At 40.0% G+C, this 12,864-nt stretch overlaps 1 protein-coding gene across 1 annotated transcript in view; it reads right to left on the reverse strand.

Moving 5' to 3' along the window:
* The window catches only part of RSF1 (remodeling and spacing factor 1), a 90,398-nt gene that overhangs the window by 37,588 nt on the left and 39,946 nt on the right, over positions 1-12,864 (reverse strand). Inside the window, exons 5-6 of the mRNA XM_014593008.2 lie at positions 3,717-5,491; positions 1,835-2,041 (exon numbers count right to left, since the gene is read on the reverse strand). Coding sequence (XP_014448494.1) covers positions 1,835-2,041; positions 3,717-5,491 — 1,982 coding nt within the window. The remainder of the gene's footprint in view (positions 1-1,834; positions 2,042-3,716; positions 5,492-12,864) is intronic.

Raw genomic sequence — 12,864 nt, forward strand, 5'->3', positions numbered from 1 at the left:
AGTTGCATGGAATTAGAAATAAAACGAGTATTTTCTCAATAGATTCACATATGAACTTCAAATAACAGGTCTGGACAAGGAGTTGATTCTTCTGATTTAGAACATATCTGAGGAACATAACTGAGTAAAACATCTCCACATGGGCCAGTCCATGATTAAAGTGTTGGATCCGGGACCAGCGGTTGAGGTAATGGCTATGTCGCTGGACTCCCATGTAGTCAACACCACAGTTCGAGTCCCAGACCCAGTGGCTTAAACTCACGCTGGGCGTGTGTGTGTGTGTGTGTGTGTGTGTGTGTGTGTGTGTGTGTGTGCCCAAGATCCCAAAAGGAGAATGGAGGAGAAGGGACTGTGGTGTGGCCATTCCCCCTGGAGGGTGATTTTTTTGCTTTCTGTCTCTCTGGTGAACGCACAGGCCCTACAGTAAAAACCTCTCCAAAAAATAAAAAAAGTGGCTGAATCCCACATGGTCAACTGTGTGGCTTGAATCCTGGATTCAATGGCTTAAAAATCATGCCAGGGGGCCCAGTAGGTGGAGTGGTGGTTAAGAGCACTGGACTCCCACGTGGCCGACTGTGGTTCAAGTCCCAGACCAGGTGGCTTGCTTTCTCACTTTCCCTTTCTCTCTTTCTTGCTCTGTCCCACTCTGGTCAAATTAAAACAAATAAATAAATAAAGTTACACGAAATAGTTCTTTAAAAAAAATCATGCCAGGTATATGTGTAGAAGCTCAAAATCCTGAAGGATGGAGAAATAGAGAAGAAGGGCTTGCAGGGAGGCCACTCACCATGGCGGGGACAGGTGGAAGGTTGCTTTCTTGCTCACTATCCAGTGAGTGCACATGCCCTCTGGCAAATCAAAGGAAAAAATGGGGGGTTCCAAAATAAATCTGGTACTATTCTTTTGGATATGTCTGTCAATAATTTATTCTACAAAAACCTTATTTCAGAATAGTTCATTTTTAAACTGTTAAAGACCCACTAGTGGGCCAGTAGGTGGTGTGGCGGTTAAAGGTACTATATTCCCACATGGTCGACTGCAGTTCAAGTGCCAGACCTGGTGGCTTGCTTTTTTGCTTTCCCTTTCTCTCTGGTCAAATAAATAATAATAATAACAACAACAACAACAAATGGAATTGAAATAAATAAATAAATCTAAAAAATTAGGCCCCACTAGGTTACTAACAAATGTTTTTATAGGAAGGCAATAAAGCTGGCACTTCAGATATACCATTATAATGTAACTTAAAGGGAAAGACGTAAAATGTAAAGAAAACAAACTGAATAGAAATAGTTTTTTTTGTTTGTTTTTTTGCTATAGGGCGCGTGCGCTCACCAGAAAGACAAAGAGAGATAGAAAGCAAGAAATTACCCCCCGGAGGGGGGGGGATGGCCACAACGCCATCCCTTCTCCTCCATTCTCCTCTTGGGATCTTGGGCACGCACGCACATGCACTCAGCGTGAGTTTAAGCCACCAGGTCTGGGAGTCGAACTGCAGTCGACTACATGGGAGTTCAGCGACATAGCCATTACGTTAACTGCTGGTCCCTAGAAATAGTTAAATCAATTCACTGGCTTAATAAAAAGATGAGAGGTACATCCTTATTAGGTAGAAAAAGTACTAATACGTAAGACTGGTAGAATGAAAGCATGATCTTGATCCTTGGCCTTACTAGAATTGGGTCATTATTTTGGAGTGGGAATCAAGGCTACGTGGTAGCACGCAAGCTTGACAGCACTGCAATATCCAGTTATAGCCAAACCTGGAAGACTCAGCTGCTCGGGGCAGCCACAGCTTGCTTGGAATAGAAACACCACGAGACCAGATACATACCAGCTCAGGATGGTTGGGAAGGCCACACTTTTTGCAGGGCTCATCATCATCTGCTGGGATGGCTTCTTCACTCTCTTTTTCTTCTTCCTCTTCTGAAGCAGCAGATGATTTTTCACTGTCAGACCCTTCACTTTCATCATTGCTGGAATATTTCCACCTGCCCCGCGTTCGAGAACCAGTCCATCGAACTTTGCCTTTTGGTTTTACCTGATACAAAATAAAAGAGATAATTTGATAAAATAAGGATACTTACCAAAAACTTCTGATTATATGATCTTTGTAGAATATTTAATCAATATACAAAGAAAAAAAAAGAATTTTAAGGTCATCACCAGATATACCTACTATTAAATTTTCATAGATATTTATTATACATTATTTTTTCTACACTTTTTTTCCAATGGAATTATAATGACCATTTTGTCTTATAGATATATTCCCTGGTCATAAAATATTCTGCTGACACCGGTATAAACTATGTTATAATATACCATAACATAGCTGTGTTTATCTAATCCCTACTAGACATTTAGGCAGTTGTTTCCCATTTTTTCACTTTCATAAACAATGTATCTTTATAAATATAAACTTTTACACACATCTTTGTGGTTAGGATAAATTCCTTGAAGAGGATTCTGGGTCAAAGGCCATGCACATTTTAAAGGCTCTATAACAGAATAAGGACTGTATTCTCACTTATTGTTATGAAAAATTTAAATAGTGTATTAAAGATTAATTTTAAAACTGCATAACAAGATCCCAATGAACCTTGTAAAAATATCATTCAGAGGATAGGTTTATAATACTGTTAACAGCATTTTATTGCCTACTTTTCGATCTTTTAACTTATATTTCAGCTCCTATAGGCCTTCAGCAGAGAACAAAATAATTCTAACAGAAGAAAAAGAAACTTCTTTAAAAAGAACGAAAACTCCAGTATTTCAGGGAACAAAAGATTACTTACAAGGAAGAATAATTTGATCATGTGAATAAATTAAGAGCGAAAGTGATACTTTCAATTACTACAAACTCCCGTAGCCTAGCTAAAGACTTTTAAAAGACTTTGCTTAAAAGAGGGTCACAGAGAAGAGAGGTGTGGTTTCTAAGATTATGATCAAAATAGGGGAACTAGGTACTCTCCTACACTGGTAAGGAGATGGGACAGGAATGGGCCCTTGGAGGACACTGTGGCAACAGCTATCAAAACTTAAAATACACATGCCCCTTGACCCAGCAATTCCAATTCTAGGAGTCTATTCTAAAGAAATACTCACTCATGTCCAAAAGGATCTTCAATGCAGCATTGCCTGTAATAGTGAAAAATTGGAAACAACCTAAATGTCAATCAATAAGGGAGTGATTAAATACACTGAGGTATATCCACACTATGGAATACTAAGTGGCCATTAATCAACAAAAGGAAGGCTCTATCTACTGACATGGGAAGAGTTCAGACACATTGTTAAGTGACAAACTCATAGAGAAATGAGCTTATTTGATCCGATTTATTTTTTTAAATGAGCGGATAATGTTTATGAACATACACATGAATTCACAAAAAAAAAGGGGGGGGAATAGATACTCCAAACTGTTAATAGTGGTTACAGTGGTTATAATCCTAGAGGTTTCGATTACTAGAATAGTTTTCAAAGAGAATATATTCCTTATACTGCTTGTAATAGAACAGTTGAAAAGATGACAAAAGATTCCTGAAATTTGTGGGGATAACTACTGAGGAAAGGTATTTTGAGGTAGAATGAAAATGAGTATTTTTCTCTAAGATTTTTTTCAGTTGTCTTTAGATGATTACATTTTAGCAAAAAGCTTTTAGAGCTGAATGTTTCTAACTAAAAATTAAAACTCAGAGTAGGAAACGGTTTACCTTGCTTACTTTAGAATTCGTATCCTTCTCAGATTTTTTCACATTTTCTTTTTTGTCTGTTTTTTGCAAAGGTGCTGACTCTTCTTCCACTTCATCTTCGCCTTCCCCCTTTTTTTTATCTGCTTTCTGATCTCGGATCTCAGCCACTTTTGCTGTGGGTCTAGATATTCTTGGAGACCTTCTTAAAGTACGACCCACATTTGCTTTGTCTTCTTCTTTTTCTGTCTTCTCTTGCTTTGTTTCTGGCTCTAGAATTTTGGGGGGAGAATCTGGCTTCTTCTTCCGACTAGATATTCTAATTGTTAATTTGATGCCTTCTTTCTGCCTTTCAGAAGTTATTTCTGTATTTTCGGAGGCAGTGGTTTCTTCTTCGGTTACCAACTTGTATTTAAATTTGCTTTTTTGCATAGAACCCTTTGTCTCAGAAGGGTCCTCTAAGCCAGAGCTCTGGGTACTGTTCAGATGTTCCATTTCCCCCTTAATGGACTCTGAGTCCTCTTTTGGAATTTCTGTGTCTGCCTGTGCCGGAGGCCGGCCTTCAACAGGACTTGAACTCACAGCTTCCACCACTCCCTTTTCTGAGGCTAGCTTATCACAAGGGCCAGTCATGCCAGCTGGTGGGGAAGCTTCGGCAGCCTGTGGTGAGCCAGGCTTTTCAGAATCCAGAGTACCCTTGGGAACTTCCTCTGGTATTGGACTCAATCTTTGCGTGTCCTTATCAAGAAAAGTCTTTTTGGACTTGTCTAACTTCTCAAGACATTCTAGGATTGGTGGGCGCTTTTCTTTCTTACTTTTGGGAGACTTCTCTTCAGCTTTCATTGAACAGGATTCAGTGGTAGACAAAGCAGTTTTTAACGAGAGATCCTTTGCCTTCTCAGAAGACTCAAGTGAAGTTTCCATTTCTGGAGGACCAGGGTCCTCTATCTGCCTTTTTTGACTCGGGGCCTCTAAGATGGATGGTGAACTCTCTGTATCCCTCCCTAAAGTGCCCATTTCTTTCCCAAGCTCGCCTGTTTTCAAACTTGTTATGACAGAATTGAGAGACTCGGCTCCATTTCCCTCTACAATGACAGTCCTGTCTTTAGAGGGGCTATAGCTCTCTTCCTTTGCATCGTAAAACTTTGTCTCTATTTGTTCTGTCTTAAAATTTGGAGTTGCCTTTTCATCGGTCACCTCTCCATTTACCAGTTGTTTCCCTTCGTGACCCAAAGTAGTGATTGTGGAGACCCTTTTACAAGTCTCTTCTTCTTGTTTTACTTCATCTTTCAAAAACTCTTTTGTTGGAGTAACTGATTTACACAAAGGTCCTTTGACTGGACTGTCAAAATCATCACTCAGTTTAATTTCTCGTTTTTTTAGTGGTATCTTGGCCTGCTGGTCATTTTTAAGTTTCTCAGTTTCTTCAGAAGATTTCTCAGTAATTTCTTGAGAAGATTTAATATTACCACCAAATTCTAGTCTCTCAGTCTCCGGGGAGACCAGCCTCTCCATGCTGCCTTTGATATCTTTAGGATCTGTCCTGCACTCCTTCACTTCGGCTTTAACGGGTTTGACATTTTCCTTGAAGGAATCACTTTCTTCTTTGATAATCTTTTTTTCCTCACTTTCTGGCAAAGGTTTTTCTAGCTTCACTATGACTGGCAGTTTCATAAGTTCCTTTTCATCTTCTTTTTCTATTTTCACAGCAGTGGCTTCTAGAATATTGGGTGTAGGATGGTTTTCTGAATTTATCGGCCGCTCTTCACCTTTCATTTTTTCATTTTCTTTCTGTCCCTCTAAAAATCAGAAAAGGTTTATTTACATGAGTAGAACCTTTAAAGTTCTAAAATATAAAACTTAATATATTATAGATTTCCATTTGAAGTCTCTCTCTTAAAAGGTGGTTTTTATCACTGGATATCTGACAATAAAAAATAAAATCAGATAAGAAAATTGTAACACTCTGAAGCACAACTTTTAAATATTACAGACTCAGGTTTCTGTTTTTTTACTTTTAGCTTCAGACTTTTCAATGGAATGTAAATATTTATTCGAGATCAAAACATAACTCAAAAATATGAAACTGAAAATACCACAGAAAACATTTCCGAAGGACCAGAGTTGTGTTATAAATGCACAACTGCTGTCCTTTGCAAGTCACTGAGCATGTTATTTCACTAAGATATGTGAATATAGCAATAGAAAAAATGAAAAATGAAGAAAAGGAAAAAGAAAAAAACCCCAAAAAACAGAAAACACCACCCACAGGCAATCACTAGCAGTACTTTTAGGTTACTTTCTCTGATCCTACATATTTTACTTTACAAAGTATACATCAAGTTGCCTCAATTTTTTTTTTTTTTTGAGAGGGTTTCACTATAAGGCACGTGCACTCACCAGACAGACAGAGAGAGACAGAGAGACAGAAAGCAAGAAATCACCCCACAAGGGGGGATGGTCACGCCGCAATCCCTTCTCCTCCATTCGCCTCTCGGGATCTTAGGCACGCACGCACATGCGCCCGGTGTGAGTTCTAAGCCACCGGGTCTGGGCCGCGAACCACAGTCGACTACGTGGGAGTCCAGCAACAGAGGTAACTGCTGGTTTCCAAGTTGCCTCAATTTTTTTTTTTTTTTGAGAGGGTTTCACTATAAGGCACGTGCACTCACCAGACAGACAGAGAGAGACAGAGAGACAGAAAGCAAGAAATCACCCCACAAGGGGGGATGGTCACGCCGCAATCCCTTCTCCTCCATTCGCCTCTCGGGATCTTAGGCACGCACGCACATGCGCCCGGTGTGAGTTCTAAGCCACCGGGTCTGGGCCGCGAACCACAGTCGACTACGTGGGAGTCCAGCAACAGAGGTAACTGCTGGTTTCCAAGTTGCCTCAATTTTTTTTTTTTTTTGAGAGGGTTTCACTATAAGGCACGTGCACTCACCAGACAGACAGAGAGAGACAGAGAGACAGAAAGCAAGAAATCACCCCACAAGGGGGGATGGTCACGCCGCAATCCCTTCTCCTCCATTCGCCTCTCGGGATCTTAGGCACGCACGCACATGCGCCCGGTGTGAGTTCTAAGCCACCGGGTCTGGGCCGCGAACCACAGTCGACTACGTGGGAGTCCAGCAACAGAGGTAACTGCTGGTTTCCAAGTTGCCTCAATTTTTTTCATCAAAATATTTTTACTCTCTCATTATGCTAAATGTCTTTTACAAAAATTCAACATAATGATTATATAACATCCCTCGATGTGGTTATATTACAATTACATACATGCCATTACTGAACATTTTGGAAAGTAATACTTTACAAAGAAACCATTCAGATTTATCTGCCAAATTCTCATTTTTTACCTTACTGGCAACAATTTTCAACCTTCATGGATGGAGTACCTAACATTGCAGATTTAAACAACAAAATCCATATCCAGTAAATAGCATAATCTCTGGACGGGATTACAGAGATCACACAGATGTTGTAAGGTTATACTCAAGAGAATCTGAGCAAGGTGTTTTCAGACTCCATTAACAACACATTTTACTGACATCTTCCATCCCTCTATGTTATTCTTGCAACAGAAAAACCTCAATCTAAACATAGCTTTCCCAAGATATAACTTTATTTTCATTTTTAAATTAGAGACAGAGTCTTCCTATGCTGTCTACAGTGACCATAAACTTGCACTCTTCCTCGGTATCTTGGATAAAGGGGATTACAGGTGATTGCCAATCATCTGGTTATTTTAAAATTTTGAACAAGGCTGGCCCCACAGCACTGTGTTTAAGAGCTATGCACTGGGAGCTGGAGCCCACATGGCTGGCCATGGTTTGAATCCTGGCCCTGGCAGCTAAAAAACATGCCAGATGTGGGAGTGCAGGTACATGCCCTAAACTATGAGGGGACAGGAGATGTAGGAAGGGGCTGCGGTGTAACCACACCCTACTATGGAGTGCTTTTCTCTCTCACTCTCGTTCTCGTCAAAACCCGGCCTATGAGTATATGTGCCCTTTGTAAATAAAACAGACAAGTAACAGTAAAAATGTGAACAGATTCTTGTCAAGGTGATAAACCAGAGTAACAGTATGTTTCATGGGAATATAAATCCAAAGGATAAAAGCAAGAAAATGCAGTAGGGGATTTTTTAAAATGAGAATTTAATATTTAGTTAAAAGTGATTATTTTGGGACCAGCACTTGGCATAATGGCTATGTTGCTGTACTCCCAGGTAGTCGACTGCAGTTTGAATCCTGGACCCGGTGGCTTTAACTCAAGCTGGGTGTGTGAGTGCGTGCCCAAGATCCCGAGAGGAGAATGGAGGAGAAGGGATTGCAGCGTGGCCATCCCCCCTGGGGGGTGATTTCTGTCTGTCTCTGTCTTTCTGGTGAGCACACAAGCCCTATAGCAAAACTCTCTCCATAAATAAATAAATAAATAAATAAATAGTAATTATTTTTAGTACAAGTCACCATTTCTTCTATTTCCATTTATTTGCTAATAAACTCGGCATTTGGAACTATTCAGAGCCTGAGATTAGAGTACCAATATTACTTTTCCTTTTTGATACTGTCAGTGCTTAAGGGCACAGTGGAACAAAAAACCTTAGAGATGATAATGATGCTCTAATGTGCATGTCTTTTCCTTTTCACTAGAAATATAGATTTAGTACATTTTAATTTATGAGACGGAGTAGTATATCAGGAAACTATCAATTGAATATAAATATGGTTAAAAATAAAATGTTACTAAGCCAGCTGGTGGTGTGGTGGTTAAGAAAGCTGGATTCTACATGGCCAACTCTGTGGTTTGAGTTCACATCAGGTGGCTTGAGAAACATACAGGAATGTGTGCATGTATGCCCAAATCCAAAGAGGAGAATGAAGAAGAGATTGCAGTGTAGCCATCCCCCCAAGGTGATTTCTCACTTTCTCTCTCTCTCTCTGACAAATGCAAATGCCCAGTAGAAGAAGAAGAAGAAAAAAAAAGGGCAAACTAAAAAATATTCATTTTCTTTGTTAACTCAGAGAACTTTTCCAGAATTCAAGTCATCATATCCATTTCTTTCTTTCTTTTTTTTTTTGGAGGTTTTTCGCTATAGGGCACGTGCGCTCGCCAGACAGACAAAAAGAGGCATAGAGACAGAATGTGAGAAATCATCCCCCGGGGGGACAGTCACGCCGCAATCCCTTCTCCTCCATTCTCCTCTCGGGATCTTAGGCACGCACGCACACGCACCCAGCATGAGTTTTAAGCCACCGGGTCCGAGATGCGAACTGTGATCGACTATGTGGGAGTCCAGCGACATAGCCATTATGTTAACTGCTGGTTCCCATCATATCCATTTCTATAGCAAATGTAGTGTAAAAAAGTGAGTCACGTTATTCTTTGTCTAATACGTTTTTCTAAAGAACCAATTTCATGAAGAATATGTAAATCAACCAATAACACTGTTATTTCCAAGGTCTTTTTTAATGTGGTACTACTAAACTACCAAACTGGATCTTTGGAAAATACTAATTGATGAGAAAAGAATTTTTTTTCTCTGAAATGACAGTAGTGAACTGACTCCTAATTGATAAGCTGCTTCTGGTGATTACTGCATCAATCTAAAAAGTTTCTGTACAAAGAAAAATTAACCATCAGAATGAAGAAACCATATACAAAATAAGACAAAAAAAAAGATCTGTGATCCATATATCTGACAAGGAGTTATATCTAAAATATAGAAAGAACCCATCTCAACAGCAAGAAAACAGACTCAGCCCTTGTGGCCCACTGATAACAAAAGTGCCCTACAAGGCTTGAAGCCATATGGTGACCACAGGTTCAGATCCCTGGGGCTGCCCCAAAACACACAAGGTGGGCACAGGCACCCAGGATCCTGCACTGGGGGAGGCCTGGGGAAATTATATCATAGTGTGCCAACACCCTATGCGGTCTCCCTTTCTCTCTCACACACGTGCATGGATATACATTATCATTAGAAAAGGAAAAAGAGGGCCGGGTAGGTGGCAGGGTGGTAAGGTGGCTAGATTCCACACGGCCAACTGTGCAGTTTGAGTTCCGGGCCCAGTGGCTTGTAAAATACACCAGGCACGTGCGTATGTGTATGTGTGTGTCTGTGTCCAAAGTCTTGAACAAAAATGGAAAAGAAGGGAATGAGACATAGTTATGTCCAGGAGGCACTTTCTCATTTTCCTTTTATCTCTCTCACTTTTCTCTGGAGAGTGCACGCACCCTATAGCAAATTAAAAGACATAAAAGAGAGAGACAGAAAAGGAAAATATAACCTAATTAAAAATTAATTAGACCTGAACAGAAATGCTTAAGATCAGTGATGGACTATAAATTAAAAGTACCGTAAGATACCACCTGAAGCCTGTCAGAATAGCTATTTTCAAAGACAAGTGGTAACAAGAGTTGGCGAAGGAGAGAAGAAAATGGGACCCTTATATATTGTTGAGGGGAATGGAAATTAGGACAGTCATTATGGGAAACAATACGAAGGTTCTCAAAAAATTAAAAATAGAACTGCTATATAATGTGATAATCACACTAGTGGGTACACAGCCAAAGTATATTAAATCAATTTGTTGAAGGCACATCTGCATTACCATGTTCATTACATTAGTCACAACAGTCAAGATACGTCCTCAACCTCAGTATTCATCAGTGGATGATGAATGGATAACGAAAATGTGGGAGCTGGCACCATGGCCTGGTAGTTAAAGGAGCCAGATCCCACACGACCAGCTGTGCAGTTCAAGTCCTGGACCCTAAAAAAAAAGTGTATAATGATGTTCATAGCTACATAACTCATATAGCCAAGGGTAAACAACCCACATATCCATCAAGTGATGAAAGGATAAACAAAACATGGTACGTCCATACAGAGGAATGTTCAACCATAAAAAGAAATGAAGTATTGATACCTGATAGAGCATGGATGACCTTGAAAACATTACGTTAAGTCAAAGAATCCAGACACAAAACACCACACTGTACGATTCCATGTACAAGAAATGACCAAAAGAGTTAAATTCACAGAGATAGAAAGTAGACTGATGTGATCCAGGAGATAAGGGCAGAGAGAAATGAAGAGTAATTGCTAAACAGAAATCGTTTCTTTCTGAGGTTACAAAAAGGTTCTGGAATTAGGGTGGTAAGGTTATATAACACTGAGAATATACTAAAAGCCACTTGTAAGTGGTGAATTTTATCGTAGCTTTTTATTACTACTTTGCTACAGGTAGTGTACACTTCCTGGAGAGAGGAGAGAAAGTGAGAAGACACGCCTCTCCCCAGGGAGTATGGTCTGCAATCCCCTCTCCTCCACTCCCCACTCAGGGTGTGGGGCACACACGCACATCTGTCTGGCACGGTTTTCAAGTCACTAGGTTGGGACTCCGCCTGCGCAGTTGGCCGTGCTACCAGCGGCCTCGTTACCCTAGCCACCATGCTACCAGCTGGCCCTGTATCTTAGCTTTTTAAAAACAAAGCGCCACTATAAAAACCAAAATAAACACATTTTCAGGTCAAATTAGGTTAGCAAACTAACAATCTGCAAATTCTGTTCTACACTAGAGATTCTCAAATGATACATATTATCTGCTTACAGGTGGGCAAAGGCATTTAACTGCAAAAATTAACAGGACAGTCTTTTCCCATTAGCAGAAAACAACTAAACTAAAGGTTAACTGAGTTTCCTGAACTTTGTTTTTCCCCAAATACTTTCTTCTTAACTTTTTGGTCCCTTTTAAATTAGAACACAACATGTAATATAGAGTGAAAATAGAGGTTTAATTCCATGGGATTCTATAAACATACTCATTTCCAGGTAGCATACTACCTGAAGTAACACAACGGATCTTAAACAGCCATGAAACGATTGATGCCCAAAATTGACTTGATACATCTACTACAGTCTAAACATAACCAGTGAAATATCTGAGGGCTCCAAGTTGGATGGTATGACTGGCCCTAATATAAGTGAGATGTAAAGAAAAGAAGAAAAATATCGTCCTAGAAGTACTGAAAAAAGGGATGGAGAATATGAGATTTCAGATGGCCCTTGAAGTATAACCTGAATTTCCGGAGAAGGAAAAAGCATTTGAGGAGTGAAGAGCTTGATAAAGACAGAATAATACTCAAAAAGCATGGAGAGGGAACCAGCATAGTTGACCTCGGTTCGCGTCCCGGACCCGGTGGCTTAAAACTCACGCCGGGAGCGTGTGCGTGTGTGCCCAAGATCCCGAGAGGAGAATGGAGAAGGGATTGCGGCGTGACTATCCCCCCTGGGGGGTGATTTCTCGCTTTCTATCTCTATGTCTCTCTCTGTTTGTCTGGCGAGCGCACGCGCCCTATAGTGAAAATCTTCCCTCCACCCCCCACCCCCCAAAAAAAGCATGGAGAAAATAAAGGCATCACGATAATGTGGAACCAGTAATCACAAAAATATATAATAGGAGATAACACTTGAAAGCAAGACTCTGTCTCGCTGAACTATGAAATTCTTTTTCTTTTTATTATTTTTTTAAGTTTGCAATAGGCATGCACCAGCTGGAGACAGAGAGAAAAAAGAAAGTGAAAAATCACTCTCAGGGGAATGGCCACACCACAATCCCGTCTCCATTCTCCTTTCAGGATTCTGGGTACGCATGCACACACACTCAGCATGTTTCAGAAGACTCTGTTCCAGGACTTGAACCACTCAGTTGGCCATGTGAGATCCTAAGTGCCAGTCTAAGAAATTTAAGACTTTTTCAGAAGACAACTCTAATTATCTTTGAAAGTAAAGTCAACTTAATTATTGAGTTGATAAACTTTCTAGGATGCCATTTTTGGGTATTTTACCCATTTTTATAGGTAATACCTTACTGCTTGGCACCTACACATTAAGAAAATTTAAAAATTATCTTACTGATGTTAGACACAAAGCATGACAATTTAATGATTAAAGAAAAATTACTTTTAGATACGAGAATAAGAGTGGCTGTTTTTTTTACTCTTTCTGCAGCTCCTATGTATTTTTCCGTCTTGCTGCCTGACTTCCAAATATATAACCACACTTAACTTTCAACTTTCACGACATTTTGCTTTACCACCTTAACTACTTACATATTCCCTAGGATTCTTCCCCACTTTCAATCTACTCTTTCCCCCCTCACCT

Source organism: Tupaia chinensis, unplaced genomic scaffold (genome assembly GCF_000334495.1).
Source record: "Tupaia chinensis unplaced genomic scaffold, TupChi_1.0 Scaffold139431_1, whole genome shotgun sequence".
Classification (NCBI taxonomy): domain Eukaryota; kingdom Metazoa; phylum Chordata; class Mammalia; order Scandentia; family Tupaiidae; genus Tupaia; species Tupaia belangeri.